This window comes from Marmota flaviventris, chromosome 9 (assembly GCF_047511675.1).
Source record: "Marmota flaviventris isolate mMarFla1 chromosome 9, mMarFla1.hap1, whole genome shotgun sequence".
In the NCBI taxonomy this organism is placed as follows: domain Eukaryota; kingdom Metazoa; phylum Chordata; class Mammalia; order Rodentia; family Sciuridae; genus Marmota; species Marmota flaviventris.
Window position 1 is genome coordinate 4,880,668 of NC_092506.1, and position 27,951 is coordinate 4,908,618.

The 27,951-nt window shown below is 40.1% G+C and overlaps 1 protein-coding gene across 21 annotated transcripts in view; it reads right to left on the reverse strand.

Annotated features, from left to right (window-relative positions):
* Window positions 1-27,951, reverse strand: part of Ppp6r3 (protein phosphatase 6 regulatory subunit 3) — a 138,560-nt gene that overhangs the window by 26,967 nt on the left and 83,642 nt on the right. For 17 of the 21 annotated variants that reach the window (XM_034636900.2, XM_034636898.2, XM_071615988.1 and 14 more), the window contains 7 exons: window positions 19,611-19,740; window positions 16,932-17,084; window positions 15,294-15,443; window positions 13,696-13,760; window positions 9,959-10,074; window positions 8,719-8,804; window positions 2,509-2,595 (listed from right to left, as the gene is read on the reverse strand). In XM_034636900.2, the coding sequence (XP_034492791.1) occupies window positions 2,509-2,595; window positions 8,719-8,804; window positions 9,959-10,074; window positions 13,696-13,760; window positions 15,294-15,443; window positions 16,932-17,084; window positions 19,611-19,740 (787 nt within the window). The remainder of the gene's footprint in view (window positions 1-2,508; window positions 2,596-8,718; window positions 8,805-9,958; window positions 10,075-13,695; window positions 13,761-15,293; window positions 15,444-16,931; window positions 17,085-19,610; window positions 19,741-27,951) is intronic. The other 4 variants (XM_071615990.1, XM_034636899.2, XM_071615989.1 and 1 more) reach the window with 1 other exon arrangement.

Consider the following 27,951-nt stretch of genomic DNA (forward strand, 5'->3'; position numbering starts at 1 on the left):
AGAGTACAAACGAAAACTGAGCCTTGGGAATTTGGTTGAAAGCAGAAGAGGGGGGACAAATTCTGGGTGACAAACTGAACTTTGGGCATATGAAACGTAAACATGATAGGCAACATTCACATCCATTAAATCAAAAAGAAACCAACTCCTCTGAATTATAGCTATTATTTCTTATGCTTGGTACTTTTAAGACGTGCTAAAGAACCAGAATGTCATTCTACCAGGAAGGCAGCATTTGGTCATAGAAGGGTGAGGTTCTCTCCCAGAACCATATAGGCAGCAGCATGGACACTGTGAGGCATTCACAAGGTGACATGTGAACATCACCTGTAGGGCAAAACTGCAATCCCCAGGGATTACTAATGAACCACTAAAAAGGTGCAGTTTAAATATAATAACCATTTCACTTGCAAAATGACTTTCATTGGTCTCTCTACACCTGGGGGCTTTGGCTACAAAAGGCTCAACTTCACATGTGAATGAGAATTTTAAGCTGCTACACATGCTAATATTCTGTTTAAAATGATAATGATGATGAAATATCAAATTAACCTAGACTTGCACTCTCCCCAACATAAATGACTAAATAAATAATGCTTTTGATCCTACTTCTTATTTTCAAATGACCCACAGCTGCCTTATACAAAGAAAAGCTTATGGAAGCCTGTCAATCTGAAAAGAATGATACTCTTTCTATTTCTAGAGGTTTATGAGGTGTGAATAAAATTCACAAGACTGGGCAGGAACTAGGTGAGGGTTGTTTCAGTCAGTTTTATGACTCGGATTATTTTATATACAAGTCAGCATCAGTAAAAACAAAACAAAAGTTAGAAAACTCTTCAGAACTGATTATGACTCTGGAATCACATATCATGAGAAATAAGCAAACTCACTTTCTAGTTGCCGAAAATTAATCAATTCTACATTTAATTAGTAGCTGGAATTCCAGGGCTGGGGGCATAGCTCAGGGGTAGAATGCATGCTCAGCATGTGCTGGGACCTGGGGGTTTGATCTCCCAGCACCATTAAAACAACAACAACAACAGTTCAGGGTATCCTTTTTCTTAATTCTGGAATTTGGGAGTTCCAAATTTACTAGCATATTTTAAAACAGATGTTTCACGCATCCGACCAAGACAATTTACATTTAGTACCACCAAGCTTCATTCCAGAGGTACAGCAATGTACAGCACTCATGACTGGTTGACTATTTTGGTACTCTGCAGGTGCTTCAGTAGAAAGATCACTATTAAAGAGCTTCCTGGGGAAAATACCAGAGAATTCTGGGGGCAAGACAGGACTGCTTATAGGCATGAGGCCTCACAACCAGCCACAGTGGGCCAACCTGGCTGATCAGTGCTTCATGAAAGCAAGGTGCTACTTTTTGAGAAGGCATGCACTGATGCTCTACGGTGCTCCCTGTAGGCCTGCTACTCCCTGGCTCTAACTTCAGAAGACAGGCTACCAAAGGGCAGCCATGTCAAGCAACAGGGAGGCCAACCAAGTGTGGACATGCCACTTGAGATCTATTTGGAAAGGTGAATGCTAAACTACCTTTGTATCAAAACCAAACGACTGCTTAGCCTCAGAAACACTGGAACATGAAAGGCATGCCAAAAGACAAGGGAACTCTCCCCTGATGCTTTTCCAGGCCCTGGTAAAAGACGAAGCCTAGAGACTGAGAAAAAAGAAGCCAAGCAATATTCAGTGCAGAATGGGGAAAGTGTCTCCTTAACTCTGCTGTCATACCAAAGCAATTTACAGGCCAAGACCATCTAGTCCTAGTTCAGGACAATTTCCCCATAAAACAGTTCATCACTTGCTAACCAGCTTCTTTTTTAGTTCCCAAACTTGATAACCAGCAGGAAAGTAAAATCATTTGTTGCTTTATTAGTTACATCCTGCTTTTCCTCCCAAATTAAAAGCAGCTGATAAATGGAGTCGAATTGGGGGGCAGAAGGATAGAGGTGGCAAGGAATTACTTCAAGTAAAACTGCATATGTATGTTACTATAATATCGCACTTAAAGAAATATACCATTAACAGGGAATTGTTTTAAAGAGTCATCTGGTGCAGGGATGTTGGTGAAAGTTCACTCTTACTTAAATTTTTCAAGTCTTATTTCTATTATTCTTATCGACAAGTCTCTACTACATGGATCTATTTAAGCAACAACTCGCTTATTGTGAGGTCTGCGTAATACGCATTTGTGATATGACTTGCTAACTATTCAGTTAATGAGAAGGCATGCACTGCTGCTCTACAGTGCGTCATTCAACTTTTCTGAAAATTCACTCACTGTTATCACGTAAGAAACATTCCCTAGAAATAAATCAGTATAAACCTACCTTTCACGTACCCAACCCCTCACTATCGTAAATGCTTTTGCCTAACTAATAACCCAAATCACATTCTAATACATAATCTGACTCCAAGGTGATTTGCAAATGGCAACTAAACTACGCATTTAAAATAAAAATAAAGAGCAAAGCTTTAGGCATGACTCACTTGCTGCAAAGAGGAATCCTGTGAGAAACCCGTTTCTTTAAAGTCAATTTCATCATCACTGGATGAATGAATATGGCAGGTTGTAACCTATATGCATAAAAATGTAAAAAACTATTTAACATAGGAAAGTTTTGGACATTTGCATCAGCATTTTTACGGAAAAAAAAAATCACATTTAGTTTTTCTCTCAATGTGTAACAGAAAAAAAAGTAACAGTTAAGTTGTCAAACCCACCCAACCAGCAAGGGCACGACACGCGGTTTGGCTTCCTGGCTTGCTGTGGCCCACTTCTGGTTCCTTCACTCCTCATCACCAGCATCACCAGGAATTAGATACAAAAAGGAGCCGAGTCACTCCATTTAAGTGGTTACTTTAATAATTATTGCCAATTAAATGATAATAAGAAAGGCTGAAGTAATGGTGCAGATGAAATACGAAAATAGTTGATGATGTTTTAGGCCTATAAGGCAAAACTGCAATCCCCAGGGATTACTAATGAACCACTAAAAAGGTGGGGTTTAAATATAATAACTATTTCACTTAAATTTGAATTTCCTGCCCACACTAAGAAAAGCACTGTCCATAAACACTAACTTTGATTTTGAGTCAACAGTTGCTTGCTCATAAAGACCCCAGAATGCACAATCAACTCTCAGAAATTAAGGAAAAACAAATGTGCTCACCAACTCATGGATAAATGATTTTTATTAATTCATAAAAGTCATACAAAATTAGGGGAAAATGTATTAACAATTAGAAATAAGATATACAAATGACTAAGTACAGAATTAATAATAGTAACTGCTATACAGCAAGTGGTAAATATGAACAGTCTATAAAATTCTAGAAATGATGAGCTATCTCTCCTGTATTTTTTGTAGAAGTGTTTTGGGCAGAGAATGACACTATGCTTAGCAGTAGACACCTGCCAACTCTATGTTAGACTATGTCTAACAGCCTGGAGTTAGAGACTGGCCTGGTCTGCTTTCAAAGTTGCTCTCACACTGGTTCAAGAAGCCCAGTGTACACTCCCACATAGGTCTGTAGGAAGAATGGCTTTTGAAATTCTCAGTAAATCAATGCCTAAAGATTACATTATTCCTTTTGCTTTGTCTGACCATCTTTGGTAAAAAGACACTAAGCCCAAGTGAAATGTAGCTGCAATAAGCTGATCTCTGCAGTGACCTGGTCCCCTTCTCCCCAACCCTCCCAAAGGTATAAAACCCTCGCATTCCAACTGTTAGTCTGGCTTGATGAAATCAGAGGCAGAGTTTGCTGTCAACGAAGGGTGCCTGCCTGAGTCCACAGCAAGTTTAGTGAACAGCTGGGGAAACAGGACGGGATGGCCAGGAAAACCCAGCCCATGGTATGGGATGCTGCTTGGTCCAGGCAGCTGTCACCTACGGGACAATTGCAGTCAAGCAGACTCAGAGGCGCCTTGGGCGCATATCATGCTCAGCCAACGTGCAGTGAGAAGTGCAACTTCATGGTGGAGCACAGAAACAGAACAACTCATAGAACAAGCCAGACGCACTGAAGGAGGAAGAACAAGACCACTGGCTGCTCCTAGCTGGGTCTTGTCTCAATGCAAGCAGGATGCAATACATCTTCATACTTGGATTTTTTTTTTTTTTTAACCAGAAAACCAGAGTTCATCAGCTCACCAATTTAGATGAGGAAAGTTTTGCAGAACAACTACTAAGTGCCAGATCCAGTGACACCCTCACAGTTCTATTCACAAGATCTTCCCCAAGAGCAAACTAGTTTTCCTCAGCAAGTTACTCTTAGTTACAGCAACACTATGCACACACCTTTCTGTCATGTTGAGGGAGGGTGTGAGTCTACCTGAGCCATTCAGTTTGAATGTACTAACAGAAATGACTGGAAAGACCACAGCTTACCTGGGGGAAAACTTGCTATGCAGAATCCTAAACAGTTCCCCCACTCAGCTCCCACATGACAGAGGTACTCAGCTGCACTGTGGGACCACACCTTCTGAGAAATCTCCATCTTAGCAAGTGCCACCTTTACTCCTCTTCTTGGCTAAAAATCTTTGGTCATGGTGTGTCCTGCAGCCACCCACATCTGCCCCCCACCTTCATGACATCTCTCACAATCCCTTCGCTCCTCAGCAAGCCCATTAACGTGAATGCAAGACAATTACAGTGAGTCCATTATCAGTGAACCACCATACCCACCCGTTGGATTAATGCTAACAAGCCACTTGGCCAGTCTCCTGCTCCTCTTTTCAACCAGCAATCACAGTGATCTTTTAAAAATGTACATCAAATCACATCACTTTTTAGTTCAAAATCTAATGGATTCTCATTTCATTAAGATAAAAAACCCAGGGCTGGGGTTGTGGCTCAGTGGTTGAGCGATTGCCTAGCACATGTGAGGCGCTGGTTTCGATCCTCAGCACCACATGAAAAAACTAAATAAACAAAACAAAGGTATTGTGTCCATCTACAACTAAAATTTTTTAAAAAAGATAAAATCTCAGGTGTTTACTGTGGACAACAGGGTACACACATTCTGGCTGTTCAGTGCCTCTCTGGCCTCCTGTCTTCTATCTTCTCCCTTGGTGCTCTGATACCAGCGCATGGGCACTGGGAACCAGCAGTCTCTTGACCATCTATTTTCAACTGCACATCTGTCTAAATGTTCTCTAACTCCCTCCCTGTGTTTGCTCCTGAGCATTTGTCATCTGAAATATGCAGATGACACTGTGCACCTCACTCATTTCTTATCTATGTCTTTCAAAGCAGGGCCCTTGCCAATCTTCTTAGTATTGTTACCTGGCATGCAGAAGGCACTCAAACATTTTCTGAAGAACAGATATCAACAACCACTAATGAAAAAAAAAAATACAACAAAAACCTAATGAGTGCCCAACACTCAGGCCACACTGATATACTACTGGAAGTGAAGTACCCACTTGCTGCTGCCATGCAAAGAGAGCTTCTGAGGTGTTGCCATCTTTCACGATAAAAATTTTAGCTTTATTAACTGTTAGAAGAAAAATTAAATAGGTGCCTTTCATGGGGACTGCCAAGGAAAACCCCAGCACGATGTGACAATGAAGCTCTGAGACCCATCAGTGAGCAGTGGGAGCTCAGACTCATCTCCTCACCACTCGAGTAGCCCCACTGCAGGCCCAGCATCTGCCCACCCCAAGGCTGGTGACACCAGCTCCTGCTTCCACTTGAACCTCCTGCCAGGCAAGTCACAGTATGTGCTCCAATCTCTCTACACCACCTCCACACACTGTCAACGATGGCAAAAAAAGGACTAATACTTTCCCCATTGGAGAGAAGCAGAGAGTGAAACTCAACTTTCTGAAGTTAGTAAAAAACTTCCTTCATTATCTATCTAAATCCTTGCCGATTTTTATAGTTTGGGGGCTTAGTAAAAACACTGAAGTCCTTGCATATAATTAAAACACAAAATTTACAGAAACCCCCCAACATAAAAACATAATGACAGTGTACGAATCTACCATGCACACATTTTGGCATGATGGGGTTGAAAGACTAAAGCACTTCAATTATCTCAGGGTTTAATTAAAATGTTGCAGTACAAGCAACCACAGCTGGGGGCTGATACAGCTACATAAGTGAAAAGGTCCTTGGGCCAGGACCCTGCATGACAGATAAGTATGCAGTATATAAATGAGTGCATCCTTTTTGTGAACAGAAAAATAAGAACCAGCCAGGGCAACATACCTATATATGAACTCAAGCTGAAATAAACGCCAGGCAGGTTGGTGAGCCATCCTAAAATCAACTAAGCAAAGGCAGTAGATGTGATCTATCTACTTGGAAAGAGACAGGGATAAGCAATCCACTACCCAACTGCCAAGTCCATGATGAACATGTTAGAAGGGCAAGTGCTTTTTTCACTACTTTCATGTGTGGGCATTCTCCTTGTTATTTTCCCTTGGGCAAGTAAAGCCTCCTGTATTTATCAAGTTGTATTTACAGTCTAATTCACAATACCTTATTTTCCCACAGTGCCCAACCCCACAAAGATAACAGCTAGAAAGCATTTTGGGCAAAAAACATAGTCTGGAGAAGGCAATTACAATGTCCTTAGTGACCTAGGATTAACACCTAGTTATCTTCAAACACTTGGAAGATCAGCAGCCCTTGAACAATACAAAGCAAAATTCCCTCCAGGAAGGACTTATGCTCTGGGACTAAAGAATTGAAGAGGTCTGGAGACCAACCTGTCTCAACAGACAGCAAGTTCGGAGAGTGGGGCTAACTCATTACAGTGTCAGCAATGTAGCAGGGCTCCACAAATGTGACCCATCTGTTATACAGGCAACTTCTCCCTATTTATGTTGAATATCTACATGTAGGCCAAGTATGATGCTGCAAAGGAGAACTATGCTCCAGTTTGAGTGGTGGATGGAGCTCACGGTGACCTTCCATCCAACACAGGTGTAAATGCCTGTGACTGATTGACTCAGAAGGGGCTGAACCTGTCCTGGGTGCTGTGGGTCTGTGCCCTCCATGGGGACATGCACGCATCTATATACTCACACGGCAGATTCACTGGCGACATGAGGGGTCGGAGTGTTGTCTGGACTACAATGAAGTCCTCCTTTACTACAGAACTGCTCACCAGAGGAATCTGCTGAGTCACCCAAGATGGAAGTCTTTTTAAAAAGCCTGATAACAAGTTAACTGGACACTTTTGACTTCTTCTTCTGAAGTAATTCAAAGGATACTTTTAAAAGAAAGAGTTTCCCAAACAAAATCAGAACATTTCTAAATATTCCTTTATCATAAGATAACAAGGAAAAAAAATCCCCTTAAAGGAGACTCCATTTAGCCTGCATTGTTAATAAGGAATTAATATGGGAACCTCTAAAATTAAATGGTTAATTTCACAGAACTGGAGGATAATTTTAATGTACAAAAAAAAAAAAAAAAAAACCCCTGACTACCTAGTACACACAGGTGATATTTTGATAACTAGTCCAGCTTAAATTATTTGAATCAATTTGATTAGTGAAAGGAACCCAAAACTAACTAAAATGGTAATACAATTACAAAAATGCCTTAACCTTTACTTGACAACCCACAGAGTATCAGCATGAACGTTCAGTTTCTCTGATGGGATGCAGCTCCCATAGAAACACTAAGCCCTTGGGCTCATTTTAATTAAATGGTCCCACAAAGCTCTCTTTCTATAGTGAGGTCTACTTCATAACTCTTACAACTTTTCATACTTCCTAATTCTACCACTATATCCACCTTAAAAAGCAATTACCCTACCACTGTCAAGTCTGGAAAAGGCTAACCAGATCTGTCAGGCAGTCCACTGAGTCAGAGGCACAGACCCCTGAGGGAGTGTGGCCCCAGATGGGTCAGCTCGTGGCTGCTCAGCTACTTTCAGAGCTGCTTCCCTCTTGTCTTTCAGTTATGTTCTCAACAGACAGGGCTACCAGATACTTGAAAAGCTAACAGTTCAGGTGTTATTATATTCTATAAATTTAAGAATACACCTGAATTTCAAATGACAAATTAAATGCTGGACAGCACTACTCCTAGGTCAAGGCTGCCACCTCATCAGTTGGCAGATGCTTACAAAAGAAAATGCTTTAGTTATCTTTAAAAGCAAAAACAAAGCAATACTTACCTTAAAAATTAATGCATTAAAAAAACAAAAATACATTCCAAAGTCCAATATAATTTTTAAGAAATTATCAGTGCCATTATTCCCTGGCTATAAAGTACCAATTCTGTTAAGGGTTTTAGTGCTAGAGTTTCAAAGTCATGTACAAAATTTTCCCCCACTGGGAATTACCAAAAATGAGAGTAAACTCAGTAACATTAGAAAACACCCACAGGAATATTTAGGATTTCTAAGCACCAAGGTTACCTGAAACAAGACACAAACCCCACAGAATAAAAGGCAGAGGCTGCTATTGAGGTGCCTAGGGAGCAGGGTATGGAAGGAAATGATGAGAAGTAGAAATTGGTGGCTTTTTAGAGCCTTTTTGTCATCCAAAGCAGGTAATTAGGAACCAACTAGACAATGAGCAAGAAATACTGACTTCTGTTCCAAAGAGAGAGATATATACTCATCTGTGGCCTGTGCTTACTGGGCCAAATGGAAGATCTTTTACATTTTTCTGAATAAATGGGAAAGACTTAAGAGCACTAAGAACAAATAGAAATGCAACCTTGTAAAACGTACTAGATCTACCGTGTTCCTCTTGTTTGTTTCTCCTAAGGAGCTTGTGCAGAATGTCTCCCATCGCTCCCTGACATCATCGGGAAGATCTTTGGAGTGAGAAAAGAAGAAAAGCATTATCAGTACAATGACCCATAGGATGGGAGAGGACAATCATGCCGACTTCCCAACCCTGGGACCCGACTAGCTTCTCAAACTGTGCCTAGATAATGTCTCCTAAGACAAAGTGTGCCTCTGAGCTAACATGTGAATGCATTTACAATGGAAAAATTCAACCCTCTAGAGAAGTTTTAGAGAAAAGGATATACAACTACTTTTCAGATAAAACAAAACCATGGCTATGATTTGGAGGTCTAACTACACTAAGCGGGTCATCTGACAATTCTGGTTTACCCACCCACCCACAGATGCATACTCACACAGGCACAAGACATATCACTCAGCCACAACTTCCCTGAAAATAATCTAGAACACTTAATTGCATGACATTTCTCCTTGGTAAGGGCATAAACTATGAGAAGGAACGGATTCATTACTGGGTGACAACTTTTAGCGCACATGCAATAGGCAATAACCTCTTGAACAAATATTTGTAAGAGAAAAACAGGATACACTGGGAGGCACAATTTTGCAGCTCACTCTGAAGTAACTGTTTCAGAGACATCACATGTCACATATTCAGTGAAGTCTCAGAGTACTGCTCCTGGGACAGAAGCCCAGAGTCCACAGAGTCCTGAGGTTCCCTTTCTGAAGAGGATTCAGGGCCTGGGTTCCCATTAAAAGGCATTTGCAGTTAATTTCAAGTTAATTGCAAGCTGATTAAATTTACATGGTGGGGGGGGGGGGAAGTGTCCTTTAGGAACCAAGACCCCTCATTTTAAAGATGGAGATATGGAAGAAATACTGACAAATGCCTTAGTATCCCAGTTAAAGGAATTTAAAGCATAGGTGAGACAGAGGTCTTCAAAATAAGTTGGGGGGACCTCAAAATATTCTAAAGTTTAAACAATTTAGTGAGCAATGTTTAACCACAACAATGGGTACACTTCCAGCATGCTGAAGCCAGCCAGCACCTACTAGAAGGATGGCAGAAATCTGAACAGAAGAACAGTGAAGACCCACATTCAAATCTCCCAATCTGTAACACATGAAGAAACTCCACAAACAGCTATTAAAAATGCTACCAAGTACTTCTATTTACCCTTGATCCCACAAAGATGTAACCCAAATTGCGAGAACTCACCTTTGATGAGCTGCTGCACGGCAGCACTATTGGGACCCTTGTCAGCACTGTGCACGATACAGTTGGCTATCCTCGTGAGGTGTCCCATGTAACCGTGCCGTCTTCCTCCCTCGGCCCTGACAAGGGGAAGGACAAATGTTCATATTCCACACGTGACAGACACTTGGTGAATACTGTGAACAGGGCACCAAAGAGAATGACAATGGATAGAAAAAGGAGGAGAAACCAAGGAGTGGAGGGTGCCAGAGTGTCCCTGAGCAGCAAGGCCAGGAGGCCTGAACCACTCTCTGGAAGAACAGACGCAACCTCAAGACAGCACAGTCTCCTCAAAATATACAAAACAATCACTAATTATAGTCTCTTAAACGTACCTCTCACTGATGTCTAATGTAAAAGTAAAGAATGGAGGGAAGAATTTTGCTGGTTTTCCTAAAAGAAATCAAATTTTAGTCTTATCAGTTGACAGAAATAATTATCTACCAGTAGCACTCCTCAAGGTAAGACCTGGAGATCTGAAGGGTTGGCCAAGACAGGCAGTGAATCTGCACTTGCCAATAAACCACTTTGAACATGGGCATATAAACCTAGTCCTCCTTCCTTTTTATTCCCGGGGCGGGGGGGGGGGGGGTCGGTCTAATCCTCCCAACCATGATCCATCTTTACATTTAGACAAACTTTTCACATCACTATAACTTTTCTGTCTCTTTACAAAGTATCAAGACTTTAAACTCTATGAAAGATTTTATTTTTCTTTTTTATTACAGATAGTGGGGTACAAACTGAAGCGATTTTTCCTAAGGGAGAAAAACCTTTCAGAAGCCACTGAAAATTCATCCTATGCTTGGAGGCTGGCCTAGGAAAAAAATGTATCTGCTGGAAAATCTTAAATGGCCTGGGGTCACCTAATGCTCACAACCCCTAAGGCTGATCTCAATATGCTAAGAGTTTCTTTTACTTCCACAATAAGAATCAGACACTCCAGCATGAGCAACTTAGCAAAACCCTGGCTCAAAGCAAAAAGGGCTGGGCATGTGGTAGAGCAGGGCATGTGGTAGAGCACACAGTACAGGGAAAAAAGAAGATCCAGAAACCCAAGTGCTCTTATGGACAGCCCACAGGTGAGAACAAAGGCCCATCTCTGCAAGGCTTTAGACAGGGGCTTCCAAAGTGTTCCAAGCCTCTGGTGTAAGGACACATCTGCTTCAGGACACCTTTAAGTGGGGGCAACACTTTCAGATGGTCTTCAGAGGATGGGCTCACAGGGAGATGGAGTACACAGTATACTTAGGTGCTTGCGGTGAAGAGGTGAAGAGAGAATGGAAGGTTAGGAAGGGCACGGAGGAGCCAAGATGGGCTCCGAGATGGGGTTGGATGTCAAATGGGCCACACATAGGACTCCCAAAAGGAGCTCTGTTTGGAATAATGTGTCTGACATTTACCCATACTAGACCCTTGCCACACAAACTAAAAGCCAATCTCCCACACAGAGTCAAATCAAAACCCTGTTAGTGCTTATGAATTCTTAAGTTAATCTTCAAAATTAAACCTCACAAAGTAAAGCTGACATCTGTCATGAGGCACCTAGCTCTCCTGGGGATACAGACAAATCTAAGTAGAGATTACGCAGCAAGAAAACTCCCTAGAGAGAATCAACTTTAAAGGGCTACAAGACAGCTTTCTGGGGAGATGGGAACATTCTGTCTTGACCATGGTGATTGTTACGTGACTTCATGCCTCAGTCACAATTTCTAGGACTGTACACCTAAAAAGGATGAAATCTTGCCACATGAAAATTTTACCTAAATAAACCTGACTGAAAAACAAGCACAATCTCTTCAAAAAGTGATGCTGGGAAAACTGGTGATTCACATGCAGAAGAATGAAAGTAGACGCCTCTTAAAATCAACTAAAAATGTACCGAAGACCTAAATGCAAGACCTGAAACTAAAACTGCTAGAAAAAACTATAAGGGAAACACTTTGAGACATTGGGCTGGACAAAAGTTTGCAGGTAAGACCTGCACAGCAGGTAACAAAAGCAATAAAAGATAAATGGAAGCTGGACAACAAAGCAAAGAATGAACAGAGCGAAGAGACAGAATGGAAGAAAATCCTTAGAAGCTAGTCAGTCACAAAGTGATTAATATCTACTATATTTAAGGAACTCAAGGGCAAACCAATCTGATTTAAAAATGGGCAAACGCAGTGGCACAGCACTTTCCCAGCATATTCAAGGCCCTGGGTTCCATGCCCAGCACTGGGGAAAAATGGGGGTGGGGGGTGGGGTGGGGGGGTGGCGGGCGGGCCAAATGATCTCAACAGACATCTCATAATACACACACAAATGGCCAACAGACACAGGGAAAAAAACCTCAACATTGCCAGTCATCAGGAAAATGCAAATCAAAACCAGAAGGAGATACTACTATCTCACCCCAGTGAGGGAGCTACCATCAAAAACACACAAATAAACGCCAGCAATCATGAGGAAAAAGGCAAAATGTATTTCGGCAGTTGGTGGGAACATAAATTAGTGGAACCACTAGCAAAATAGTAGAGAAGGTCCTTGAAAAATGACAAGTAGAAATTCCATAGGATTCCGTAATCCCATTACCAGGACTCTACCAAAAATAGATGAAATGAGGCTGTGGAAGAGATGCCTCCACTTCCATATTTCTTGGAGTTCCGTTCACACAGCCAAGATGTCTCTCAGCAGATAAATGAATAAAGAAAAGATGATATATACACACACACAATGAGAAGAATCAAATCTTGTCATCTGTGGCAATGTGGATGAAATTGGAGCCATGATCTTAAAAGTGAAATAAGTCAGGCACAGAAAGACAAATACTGTATGTTCTCACACATGTGGGAGCTAAAAAAAGACAATCTCAAACAAGAGTCAAACAGTGGCCACAAGAGGCCAGGAAAGGGAACAGGAAGAGGGCAGAGAGAGTGAACCCTGGTATGCTACAGCACACAGCAGAGTAACTATAACTTATCACGATTCTCAAAATAACCAGAAGAAATGGAGTTCTGAGATTCCCAGCATAAATAAATGCTGATCACCCCTAATTTGATCTTCACACATACATGCAAATTATCACATAGTAATCCATTAATACATACAACTATTTTAAAACACACACACACACACACACACACACACACGAAGTGCATCTAAAAGAGTGTTTCACAAACCTGCCCTATGCTAGTTGCTTCAGAGCTCCCAGAGCATCAGAGGAATGCCTACTACAGACACGGCTACTATGACAGAGATGCGTACACATATCAACTAACATTTCACATAGCCTTGTAATTAGCAAAAAATTTTCTAGAAAAAAACTATTAAGCAATTTCCTCTCTTTAGTTCCATGTACCCAGGAACTGAACTCTACAGTGAGAATGGGAACCTGATGTACTGAGTTGAGGTAAGACAAACATGCTAAGCTAACCACCATCAAGAAGGACTTGACTTCATGACTCTTCATTCCACGTTATTCTAAAAAAAAAAAAAAAAAATAGACTTCCAAAAAGGCCTAGGGGTTCCAAAGGCAACACAAACATTTCTACTAAGGAGGAGGAGAAGGGGGCAGGAGTGGGGGAATAAAAAAATATGTTATCTGTTACAAATGTAAGTTATTTCATCTTTCTTTAAGGAGGGCAGGGTGTGTGTATGGGGGGGGGGGTCCTTCAAATTCTAAATCAAACAATCCTTTCTGAAAAAAATTTACTTACTGTTTCTTCTCATTCATTTCCCAGGCTTCAAGTATTCGTTCTATTAATTGGCATTTTTGGAAGAGCTAAAAAAAGAAAGAAAAAGAATATTCTAGTTAGCATTTACTTAAATGTCAAAACATAGAAACTTTACAGTAAAATAGATCACTAGTTGGACAGAACAGGGGTGTGTGCATGGGCAGCAAGTTTTACAGGTAACTGGCCAACGCACATACAACCAAGGGACAAGTTTGCCTCAGACCCTCAGAATACTGCAGGAATCAACAGGACCCATGCCCCCAAGAGTGTGTACTGGGAAACACACTGCCACGGGGCTGTCCCAAGTGAGCAAACCCTGTGACCTAAGGCAAACACAAGATATGGTAGCTGGGAAAATTCGGTCAAAAATACAGAGCCTGACCAAAATTAAAATGAAATTAGAAGTATGGTTTTTAACTCAGAATCTAAACCAATATGTGTACTTTTAAAATTTGAGCTACACTAACTCCATGTGTACAGAAGTTATCGTACAGATATTAAAAACAGGCATGTCTTATCAAAACCTTGCACGTCAATGTCAGCTACTGTGAGCTCATCAGTGGATGTGCAAGGCCAGTTTCATTCAGATGGTGCTCCAGCTGCCCAGTACTTGGCTATTTCCAGCTAGTCTTTCCTATATTCCAGGTTTGAGAATAACCCAAGGATGAGCTAGAAACCTTCATGAAACCACAGAACTTCAGAAGAAATCTGAGACTAACCAGTAAAATCACCATATATTTTACAGAGCAGAGACCTCAAGAAAATTCTCACTCAACATCACCGAACTTGCCTTGCCAAACTTTCAGGCCTGTGTTCAGCATCAGAAACCAAACTCTTTTTTTTTAAAAAAGTATATATATATTTTTAGTTGTTGATAGACCTTCATCTTATTTATTTATATATGGTGCTGAGAATCAAACCCATTGCCTCACACATGCCAGGTAAGTGCACTATGGCTGAGCCACAGTCCCAGCCCCAGAAACCAAACTCTCAATGCCAAGAATTTAGAAGTTCTCTGAAGTATTTACATTTCTATTTTTTTTTTAATCTCCAAAGGATGGATAATGGATGGATGAAGGGATATAAAACACACACACACACACACACACACTCTTATGTTAAATATTAAAATATAACTAAATATATAATATTTTATTGATTGATTGATTATGGCACCAGGGATTGAATCCGGGGACATTTAACCACTGAGTCATATCGCTAGCCCTTTAATTAATAATATTTTGAGACAGGGTCTCATTAAGTTGCTGAAGCTGGCTTTGAACTTGTGATCCTCCTGCTTCAGCCTCTTAAGCCATTGGGATTACAGGTGTGCACCACTGCACCTAGCATCCAAAAGATATATTTTAAAAACTCAATTTTACCAAAAAAACAGGCCAACTTAGATATTTTTTCTTTAAAAGTTCATCTAATGACTTTTTATCATTTATTAGAAGTGAATGAACACATGACAGTGAAATCTAAATAAAATCTGTTCTTAAATCTCAATATGTTACATACTAAAGTGCTATACTGCAATAAGGAGAAAACAGTGGAAGTTAAAGAAAACCAAATAAGCTCACGTGTTTCAATAACAAATTGTCACCAGTGGAGTCCTGATCAGTAATTGTGCCATCTTCTGTGTTTTCAAAAGGACTGGCAAGAATCAGTGCAATACAAATTTCCACTTGTGTATGCAAGAAGTTATTCCAAGTATATTTGAAGAACATGTCCTACAAAAGAAAAAACAGTGTTTTCTTTAGTTACCACAATGTTTAAACAACCTCTTTGATTCAGAACAGTGATTTATTAAAGGAAAAACGGTGCTCCTTGGTCCAATTACTAGGAATAGGACACATTTGTTTTCAAGTGGTTTGAGATGCTACTCAATAGCATAAACAATGTATTTGTTCATGCAACATGCCAAAATTTGCATGGAATCTAACACAATTCAACAATAAGCATATGAAGAAAAGACAGTAATAAATTTCTCAGAGAATTAAGTACTTTGTATTCAAAGCAACTAATGCAGACATAAGTTCAGAAAATTTTCAAAGAGATTTATAAGAATTTCATTTTGATCCAACAAGTATTTATTGGTGCTTTTGTGCATCACACCATGTCAAGTATAATAACTCCCAGAACTGTAGCAAAACTATGAGAGGTGGCAGCATGTGATCTTCCCAAAAGCAAAAGGGTTTTCCAAATTACCCTTGATGTTAGTATTGGAAAAGGCAAAAATATCACAGAAGAAAAGACAATTTCTATAAGCACAAAATGTATTTACAATATAATTGAATTTAACTATTTCAATATGAAAACATAGGCTTAGTGACACATCCAGAAGACTTTATGTTCTATAGTAATATGTCACTTAATCAGTTTTGAAAACATCTCAGTGGCCCTAGGAAGTACAGTGGCATGGTTGATGGTATGTATTGGATTGCCACTGGGTGACTTCAGCCTTGGCCTTACCACTCAGTACCCACGGAAGGTATGCCCTCTCTGGGTATGATCTGAAAAACAGATAACTCCCTCATATTCAGGAGCTTTTATACCTGGTAGCATATGAAAGTATAAGGTACATGTTATAACGCCAATCTTGTAGTGAGCAAATATCTCATTTGGAACATCCCCCCAAATCTGCTAAATGTATGCTATGACCAGATACCTTGTGAAACCTGCTAAGTGTTAACCCTCATGACTCCTGTACTGTGTGTGGGTGGCAGAATGGACAGAACAAACACAGGCTCTGGAGCTGGGCTGTGCATTCTAAGCTCAAACAATGGCCTGGGAAGCCCAGATCACTCCTGAGGTTTTCCTCCTCCTTTCCACTGATGAGCAGATTAACAGCTGTCTCAGAGGAGATTAACAATTATCTCAAGCTAAAAGACCTTATGGCCTTGGATCCATGAGATATACCCCAATGTAAAGGAGATGAAGGCTCATCCTTTTGCAAATTTTGAACAGAAACCAGTGCTACAATTGGCAGGCATGATTTGTATGAGACCAGGCTGCTGGGGAGGGCCTAGTCATCTTTGGAAGGCTGTATCATACAGTTCTTCACAGAGCAACAATAAATGACTCTTCAACAATCAGCAACATCCAAAATTTTTTATAAGACTTAGAAAGTCATTGATATATACTGTCAATTTGTAATGCTGAGTTATAGATTCATGAACATCAAGGGCGATTCAAATCTCTGTGAGGAAGAATCTTACCAATATGACTCCAATGCTGTTCAGTTCCATAAGGTCCCCATTTATACTGCTGGTATTGGTTTGCAGCAGGCTGGATATCAACCTAATCACATTCAGCCGAGTGTTCCCCACGGGAGGATCCAGTACACCCCAGGTAGTCTTCATCACACTTTTCTGAGGAAGAAAAGGTTTCCAATCAAATTCAGTTAAAGAAAAAAAAAAAACAACGAGCAAAAGGTCTACATGCTGAGACACACACAGTTAACCCTACAATCAATTTAAACTAAATTCTATGCTTAGGAGAAAATAAGCCACTGTTCATAGCTTTAACAGATGATGAAATAATGAAGCAATTTCCCTGAACTATAAATTTCTTTTTCTTTTTTTTTTTTTTTTAAGAGAGAGAGATTTTTTTTTTTAAATATTTATTTTCTTTTTAGTTTTCAGCAGATACAACACCTTTGTTTGTATGTGGTGCTGAGGATCGAACTCTCACGCATGCCTAGCACACATGCCAGACGAACGCCCTACCGCTTGAGCCACATCCCCAGCCCTGAACTATAAATTTCTAAAAAATCAAGTGTACCCCTACCAATATTCCAATCTGTCATGAGCAGAAAACATATAGAACAAACAAAAACAAAACTAGAATATTTCAAATTCAGACCAGAAATCTAAGAAACTAAAAAGAGTTTACAAGTGCTTTTGGAACATAGTCCTTAGTCTGTATCAAATCCATGATAAAATACATGCCTCTGTGTCATAAACCTGAAACATGACTAACCTAAACTTGTCTTTGTCCATCAAGGAGATTTCTATAGTTTGAAATTACTAAAGACAGAAGCAATGGGGGCTGGAGCTGTAGATCAGTGGCAGAGTGCTTGCCTAGCATGCATGAGGCCTTGGATTTGATCCTTAGCACCACACAAAAACAAACAAATAAAATAAAGGCATGCTTTCCATCTACAACTCCAAAAAAAAAAAAAAAAGACAGAAGCAGAATGTTAGAAGTCTGATGAGAAGAGTGACAAATGGCACTCTTGGCAGCCACAATGCCCCTTCTGAAGGTCCATCAACAAGACCAGTAGATGTCTCACTCCCTTCTCCAGAGGGAATTGTAAGGTTAACTAACAAAGCTTCATTGTGACTGAGTGCAAGTCAGTGGTGGAGCCTTTGCCTAACCTGTGAGATAGTGGGCGGAGCCATTGCCTAGCACTGTGTGCTCACAGCAATGATGAAAGCAAAACCCCCAAGGCCTGCTCACACTCCTCATAGTTTAACAAAATCAGGTCAGCTGCTCAGTCCTGAAGTAAAAGAGAAGCTGCAACACAATGCACCTCAGTCTTGAATTTGAAGGCCAAGAACCATCAAATGCTGCCTACTTGTCCACCTAGGGAGAAGCTAGGGGCCACCTAGGAAACAGGCCAGGTCCTTCACCACATACCTCTTCTCTCTGCTCCTTCCCCTGCCTCCATCTTCCCTTTGTACGTTCTCCTCTCCTAAACCCTCTTCTTTCTTTACTTTCCTTTTCTTGTTCCTAGGACTGACTTGAGGGATGCCACTGACTATTAAGCACCAATAGAAGCTCTTTCCACAAGAGTGAGTGAGTGCCCACACTATGGTCTACACCCAACACAGGCTGAATGCAGATGTGCTACGGTGGCTGCAATGGCTGAAACGGCCCAGCAGGATTCCACAAAGTCTAAGTGCCAAGGGGAAACTCCTAATTTTCAATGACAGCACTAGAGAACATCTGAAGAGACAATCCAGATGCTGGACTAGAGAGTATGGACACACCTATTCTGTGCTTCCCCTTTCCCCAAATAGTTAAACCGAAATCATGTTATATAGAACCGAGAAACCAGTATCCTAAAATTGCAATAACCCACATAAAAGACAGCCGTGGAGATACACACTGTACAGTATAGTGGATCCAAACATACAGGGCAAAAGGAAGGAGGAATGTGGGAGAACTAGTGCAGAAGCAGGACTCTCACAAGACAGAATACTTTATCTGACTTCAGAAGTAAACGCTTCTTACCCTAATCTAAATCTGTGGCCCACTCCAAGAGGCACGGTGTGGACAGGAGGGACATCACTTGGCCTGCTGATACCCTACCAAAGTTCTCCACTGGGTATTTTAGAACGCCACACACATACCGCTGACGTCCTCCTTTGCAGGTTGACTTGTCCACACTCAGACTCGCACACACATGGTCCCTCCTGAAAACTTCACACCCGGGTCCCATGCTTTCCATGCCGCGCACCGAAACTTCAACCCACTATTTCTTAAACAAGTTCATTTGTTCCCAACTGTCTCCACTATTCACAAGAAAATGCAATTTCAAAGATCAGAGCCTGAAAATTTAACTTTACCTCAGGATGTGAAAAGAACATGCTATAAGAAGAAAATCGCTTATTTTATTGGAACATAAGGATCCAAGAATTTATAGACAGAACAAAAATCTGAGTTTCCTAAGCAGACAAGTATTCAGTTCAATTTCTATTTCAATCACCAATTTAGACAATCTATATAGTAAAAGCCAATTAAAAATGAGTGTGGGAGCAGAAGGACTGGCAACACATCTTTGAACCTATCTTGCATGTGCTGATCACAGCCCGTCCCGTGACTCCCAGGGAGCACACTCTGCAATGACCCAACTGCTGGCTAGCCAGCCATGCTTCGGACGGATCACCTACCTTGGGTGGCTCAAGCAGGAGTTCATGAAAAGATCTAAGTCTTCCTCTGATGGCTTCTAGAACACTCTTGTTGACTGAACAAGCTGAATGACTCATGCCTGGTGGGCAGATCTCTATATGGCCTTCAAATCTTGAAACAAAGCAAGGTTTCTTTAGTTATTACAATTTCAGGATAGATCCTTTAAGGTGCTCCCTATACCCATGTAGGCAAACACTTAATGACTACATAATTACATGATAATGATGACATCAATGTCTCTGGCTACAAGGAGAAGGGATAGTAAGCTAGAAAGTGCAGTAAAATGAAAGAGGGTATATTAAAACTTTGTTGAGGATCAGCCAATGTGACCTGAAACACAAAAAGGGCTACTGATCTAGTGAGAGATGTGATTTCTCCACATTCTCCTAAACCTTGTAACTCCTATGACTTACATTGATAGCTTTGTCATTAAGTGACAAGAAAATCTGGAAAGCAAACAGCAATCAGATCCCTGAAATATAGGGGACATCATATTGCCCACTAGTTTGAGATGTTTGTTAACAAACAGACCTGTACTTGCTTGGGTCATCAACTCTGTGAACTACTTAAAAGATTAAAATTGCTCTTTTACGTGCAAAAAAAAAAAAAAAAAATGAATTGACAGTCATTATGACCCTCTGGAATTAACTCCAAAATCCCAACTAGTTTAACTAAATTGCCAGAAGTCAAGATTGGGTTGAGCAGGGATGCACCCCCTGGTGGTCCAAGGACAGAGTTCCAGGAGAGGAGGGAAGACAGCAGGAGTAAATGAAAATGGGAGTGTGAAGTTCAAACAAAAGGGTAGACCTGAACATGGCGTGCCGACTCCATAACAGTGAAAACAGCAGGTTAACAATGCCACTGCTGCTGCAAGGCGGCCTGTGGCCAAGTTCACCTCTTCACTTACCAGTTATTTTGTGTAATGTGGACAATGGAATCACACTAGAACATCTCTCCCAGGACTGCTATGAGAAGCATGAGAACCCAAGGGCTGAGAACACTGCCGAGTACAGAGCCAGCACCCCATGTGAATCTGCTATTGCTACTGATGTGGGAAAAGAGTCCCTGGACAGCAATTCTCAGCCAGAGAGCCACATAGAACAGCTTCTGAACCTGAACTACTAGGAAAGGGGGAACAGAGACGCCCTCTGATTTTTATTATAGTTATTTTTTTTAAAGAATTTTAATATTTATTTTTTAGTATTTGGCGGACACAACATCTTTGTTTGTATGTGGTGCTGAGGATCGAACCTGGGCCGCACGCATGCCAGGCGAGCGCGCTACCGCTTGAGCCACATCCCCAGCCCCTATAGTTATTTTTTAACATGTAAGAGTCTTAGTAATTTATATAACCAAATATGGCTTTCATTATAGTTTCTACCTAGGGTGATGTCCAAAAGTCCTTTATAACCCCATAATTCTGTGAATAATTTTTTCTTCTAAATTTACTTTTGTATAGAATAACAGGAACAGGTATGTTTGCTTTCCTTCCATTTTCTTAGCCATATTTCTAGAACAACTGTCCTCTCCTTATTTACATAAAGAAACATTAAGCTACACACTATTCCTTAATCATTCATATAAGTTTTATTCATCCAATTAGTAAATATTGAGCATTAATTTATGTACCAGCCCTGACCTGCATGCTATTATAGTCAGTGTCTACAGTGCTCTTACAACACTCAGGCTAGTCTCCTGCGGACTTTCCATTGTAACAATGGTTCATTTTTAATGTGGAGTAGGTACTTGGGTGACGTACTGCAATATATCTGTCTACAGGAAATGGGAAATATTTTTACAAACTGGCTGTATCACTCTCTGCAGGCCCAACAATGAGGTGTGAGACTTCAGCTGCTCCACAGTGTTACCAGCATTGAGCACTGTCCACTTCCTTCCAACGGCTATTTTAGCCGCAAAGGGCTGCAAGATGGCTCCTGAAGTGGAATATCCACATTTTAGTTGTCAGAGCCTGTGAACACCACCTTAGTAGAAAAGGGCCTTTGAAGAGGTGATCAATGGAGGCTGTTGAGAAGACAGTACTAGATTTTGCAGGGGGATTAAATGTCATCCCAAGCGTCCTTCTAGAAGAGAAGGCAATACGAAGGTAGGCAGTGACCAGAGGCCAAGCAGTACCAAGAGTCACTAGAAGATGGGATAGGCAAGGAATGGTCTCTCTCAGCACCACCAGGTAATGCATCCCTGCTCAACCCAATCTTGACTTCTGGCAATCAGAACTGTGACAGAATAAATTATTGTTGTTAAAAGCCACAAAGTGTGAGGGCATTTGTTTACAGCCACAGGAAACATACCTTCTTCAAAGGGTATGCATGGTATCTCAATGTGTTTTAACTCGGATCTCATAAATGACAAAGGATGTTGATCAATTTTCATGTATTTATTTACGTGCGTGCGTGTGTGTGTGTATACACAGACACACACACCTCTCTCTCTATATATATATATCTTTTATTTTTTTTCAATTTTTAGTTGTCAATGGATCTTTTGTTTGTTTATATGTGGTGCTGAGGATTGAACCCAGGGCCTCACACATGCCAGGCAAACAATCTACCACAGGCCATGACTCCAGCGATGCCTTTTATTCTTTAGCTCTCTATTCACGTCTTTTTTATCTTTTGATGGGGGAACTGGGGATTAAATCCAGGGATGTTCTACCACTGAGTTACATTCTCAGTCCTTTTCTTTGGGGAGAGGATTTTGCTAAATTGCTGGGGCTGGTCTTGAACTTGTGATCCTCCTGCCTTAGTCTCCTGAATCTCTGGATTACATAGGCATATGCACCACAGAAACTGGCTCTGCTCAATTCTTCTGACCTTAAAATTTGGTTGTTTTCTTGTTATTAAAGACACACACACTCTATATGGTTTTTTATTGTTCTAGATGTAAGTTCTTTCTCACACATCTACTCTGTAAATATTTTCTGGCAACCTGTCTTACTTTCCAAAGAGTAGAATTACTTTTTTTTTTTTAAAGTAGACTGTTATTAATGTTTTTCTTTGTTTTTTTTTTTTTTAATGCTGGGGAATGAACCCAGGGCCCTGTGTGTGCCTAATGAGCCCTACCACTAAGCTGTACCTCCAGCCCAACTTTTCTTAAAACTTTTTCTATTGTTGCTGTTGCTCCAATTAGTTATATATGATAGTAGGATGTATCTTGAACCATCATACATAAATGGATGATGACTTCTCATTTGTCTGGTTGTATGTGATGTTGAGTAACACAGGTCATGTAGAATGAATCAGACATTATCACCCTATCATTCTTATCCCCAGGGCCCCTCCCCTCCCTTTTCTTCTGGAACTTTTATAGTTTTAGTATTAATGTTTAGTTCCAGAATCCACTTTAAGTTCATTCTTCATAATCCATAAGGAACCTACAGAGGTCCAACCTTTTTGCACATGGACATCCAATAGTTCTATGAACATCTCTTGAAGATGCTACCTTTTCTTCATTGAACTACCTCCACACCTGTCACAAATCCCACCTGTGCAGGTCTCCCTCTGCACTCTAGGTTCTGTTTCAGTAGTCTGTGTGTCTATTCTTTTACCACCAGATCCTAGCTTCATGATAATCCCTGAAGCCACAGAGCATAAGCCTTCCAATGTTGTCTTTCTCTTGCAACATTGTTTTGTGTCTATTGTATTTGCTTTGGATCTCCATATAAATTTTAAAATCAGCTTGAATTTAAAGTCCTCATTTAGATTTGGATTGAAACGGCAACAAATCTACAAGTATGTTTGGGGAGAACTGGCACCTTAACAAACACTGAATGCTTTAATACATGAACATAGTATTTCTATTTATGTCAGCTTTGATTTCATCAATGTTGCCATTTTCAGCATTAAACTAAATGTACATTTTGTCTGGGTCTATTTTTTTGAAATTTCACATTCCAATTATTCACTGCTAGTAACCAGAAATAAAAGTACATTTTTAATATTGACTTTTGTATTCTGCAATCTTGTTAAATATACTTGTTAGATCTAAGAGGATTTTGGGGGCTGGGGTTGTGGCTCAGTGGAAGAGAGCTCTCCTAGCATGTGCGAGGCACCGGGATCCTCAGCACCACATAAAAATAAATAAATAAATGAATGAATGAATGAATGAATAAATAAATAAATTTAAAAAATAAAGGTATTGTGTCTAACTACAACTAAAAACAAATATTAAAAATAAAAAAAGATCTAAGAGGATTTTGTTTGGGTTTGGGACATTCTTCAGGATTTTTACAAAGACAACACCTGTGACAGTTGTACATTGTCTCTTCCAATCTGGATGAGTTTCCTCTCTGGCCTTCCACACTGGCTAGGGTCTACTGTAAGCAGCTGAGCAGACATCCCAGCAGTGAGTATCCTGGCTCTGGCTCCCAATTTGGAGGAAAAGCTTTTCAGTCTCTGACCATTAAGCCAGGCGCGGTGGCACACGCCTGTAATCACAGTGGCCCAGGATATGGATTATGACTTCTCATAATCCATATTATGACAGGAGGACCGAGTTCAATGCGAGCCTCAGCAACAGCAAGGTGCTAATAAACAAATTAGTGAAACCCTATCTCTAATACAAAATAGAGCTGGGGATGTGGCTCAGTTGGTCAAGTGCCCCTGAGTTCAATCCCCAGTCCCCACCCCCCACAAAGGCTACCAATGGAGTTCTCATAGAAGGGCTTTATCAGTTTTATTAGTTTGTTGATGTTTGAAGGACACAAGAACCGTGCATTCCCAAGATACACTGATCTTGAGTATCATACTTCCAATACATTGTTAGACTGTTAGATTTGACTTGCTGGTATTTCTTGAGGAATTCTGCATCTAAGCTCTTGTGGAATCTTGTTGTACACTTTTCTTTCCTATATTGTTTTTGTTGAGCTTCAGAGTGGTGCTGTCTTTATAACCTGAGTTGGAAAGTGTTCCCTCTTCTACATTCTGGTGAAATCCTTACATCTTTGGTAGAACTCATCAATGGAGCCTTTCTAGTTGAGTAGGAAATTTTTTGTTGAAGGTTTGAACAATGAATTCAGTTTCTAACGGATATGGGACTATTAATACCACCTACTTCTTTTTTGGTGATACATGTAAGAAAAGTCTGTCTGACTGTAGGGATTTCCTTCTGTTTCCTCATGGAACTTTTATAATTTTAGGATCATTGTTTAGTTGTACCATCCATTGAGTTAATTTTTACATAATGTGCAACACAAAAATGATCTTTGGCATTTGTTTAAGGAAGTTAAATTACTTCTTTCCCTAAATTGACATTTATTTGTTGTTATTCTTTTAATGTCGATAGGAACAGTTGGCGGCCCTCTTTCGTACTGTTGTGGTTTTTTGTTTTTCTTTTTAATTTGTATCTTTTTAATTTTTTTCTTACTCAAGCTAGTTAAAGGTTTATCATTGATCTTTTCAAAGAACCAGCTTTTGGTTTCATGGATTTTTCTCTTCTTACTTCTAGAATTACCCACCCCCCACTCTCTCTCTAGCCCACAGAGCTGGGGATCAAATTCAGGGATGCTCTATCACTAAAAGCTCCATCTCTAGCCCTTTTAACTTTTTATCTGAAGACAGGGTCTCACTAAGTTATAAGTTCACTGATTTTTACTCTTAAATTTATTATTTCTTTGTTCTGTGTTTAATTTGTTCTTTAGGGTTTTGTTTTTTGAAGGGGGTACTAAGGATTGAACCCAGGGGTTCTATACCACTGAGATACATTCCCAGTACTTTTTTGAAGGCAGTGTCTCCAAGTTGCTGAGGTTGGCCTCAAACTTGCATTATTCCTGCCTCAAACTCCTGAGTTGCAGGGATTTACAAGTGTGCACCACTACATCCAGCTTATCATTTAGTCTCTTTAAGGAGAGAACTTAATTACTGACATTCTTCCTTTTTATCTAATACAATCACTTAATGTTGTAAAGTTCCCTCTATTGCTTTTACTGTATACTACAAACTCTGGCATGTTTTGTTTCCATATCAAGTATCTGATAATATTTTCTTCTTCTCCTTTCTTCTATGACATTTGTTATTTAGCAGTGTGTTCTTTAATTTCTAAATATTTGACATTAATTCAGAAATCAGTTTTATACTGATTCATACTTTAAGTGCATTATGATCTAGATATGTATATTGCATGATTTTTATTATTTCAAATTTGTCTCATAGCTGAAAACTGGCCTATATCCACATTATCAACTGAATGCTTGTGTCTCCTCAAAATTCTTATGTTGAAATTCTAACTTCCAGGATGAAGGTATGAGGAAGGGGCTTTAGGGAGGTAATCAGGTCATAAAGGTGGGGCCCTCCTGAAGAGAAACAAGAGTGGGCTGCCCTTCAAAAAAACAAAACCCAAAGAACAAAAAAGAACAAATTAAACACAAAACAAAGAAATAATAAATTTAAGAGTTAAAAATCAGTGTCTTGATCTTGAACTTCTTAGCCTCCAGACCTGAGAAAGGTCTGGTAAACCCTCCAGGCTATGGTAATTTGTTACAGCAGCCCAAGCTAACTAAGACACTTGGTGAAAGTTCCATATGACTTGAAAAGAATGTGCACTCTGCTCTTGCAGAAAGATTATTCTAGGTGTCAATCAGCCTGAGTTGATTGCTAGTGTCTTCCAAGTCTTCTGTACTCTTAAGATTTTTCTGTCTAAATGTTCCATCAACTTCTATTAGAATAATTTTACCTATACATAAAAAGTATGAACAGTACAGTTCCCACACAACCCACACCCAATTTTCCATATTAACACCTTACATTAGTATTGTATATTTATCACAATTCACAAATCAATATTGATACATAAAACCCATACTTTATTCAGATTTTCTTAAGTTTTCCCTAATGTCTTTTCTCTATTCCAGAATCCCACCAAGGATACCATCTTAAGTTATATGTCTCCTTCACCTCTTCTTGGCTCTGACAGCCTCTTGCTTTTTGATTACTTTCACAGCTGGTCAGGTAGTCTGCAGAATGTCTCCCCATTAGGATGTTCTGGTAGTTTCTGATGGTTGAGGTCTTTGAGAGGAAGACCACAAGGTAAAGTGCCATCTTCAGTGCACACTACCCGGGACACACACTGCCAACATGACATTATGTGCAGTCGACTGATTATCTGGCTCAGGCAGTCTGTCAGGTTTCTCTAATGAGAAAGTACTTTTTATTCTTCTTTTCCATATTGCACTCTCTTGAAAGAAGTTACTATATGCAACCCACACTTCACAGAGTTGGAAGTTACATTCTAACTCCTGAGGATGGAGTACCTACAAAACCTATTTGGAAATCTTCTATGAGAGAGAGATTTATCTCTTCTTCTCATTTATTTTATTCAAACATTTATATCATTATGAATTTATGGACAGGTCATAATTTTGGCTATAATATAATACTATTTTATTTCACAAATTATTTCAGCTTTGGCTATGAGGAGCTCTTTCTACCCACTCCCTTAGATAGCTGTCGTGTGTGTGTGTGTGTGTGTGTGTGTGTGTGTCTCTCTAAGTACTTCCTTATCTTCTGTGGCTATAGGATGTTCCAGACTCATCTTGTATGTTTCCTGCCCTAGTCACAGCCATTTCTCCAAGGAGTCCTGGTTCATCAGAAAATATTAGAACTTGCTGTATTTTGTATTTGTCCCTGATGCCATGTCATTACTTTTGGGCTTGCTCAGTCACTGTCTTTTTTGTCTCTTTGTATTTCATTATGGATCATTTCTGATATCCCGTGCTGATTTTCTCCTCAGTTATGTCAAAGTTTATCAAAAAGCTCAGGGCATTCTTCATTTGTGCTACTGTTTTCCATTTCCAGCATGTCTGTAGATCCCCATCTCTTTGCATACTGCCCACTTTACCCACATGCCTTCAATATGTTGATCATATTTATATGAAATTCTCTTTCTGGCAGTTCTAGCATTTTTGAGTTGAGGTACGTTAATACTTTCTCTCAAGACTTTGTTAGGAGTCTTCTCATCTTATAACTTTTGGTTGATAGATGGACATCCAAGTAGAAGAGTGGAAACTGGTGGACACAGCATTTATACAGGAATGGATCCACCTTTTTTCCTAGGAGTCCAGATGAATCAATCTAGTCAGCAGCTAAGCTAGGTTTGGGTTTTATTGTTACTATGATTTCCTTCAGTGCACTAAAGACTTTTGTCTCAAATTACTTTGCATTTATGATTAGGGCCAATGTGCCAAGTTTTTCCTCAATGTCTGCTCCACCCTTAGCTGAAGATCTTCCCTTTAAGCTTGCTCCTCCCCACACTAGCCTTTCCTATGGTCTCAAACTATTGTTACCTGTTCCTTAATACCTGGAGGCCTGG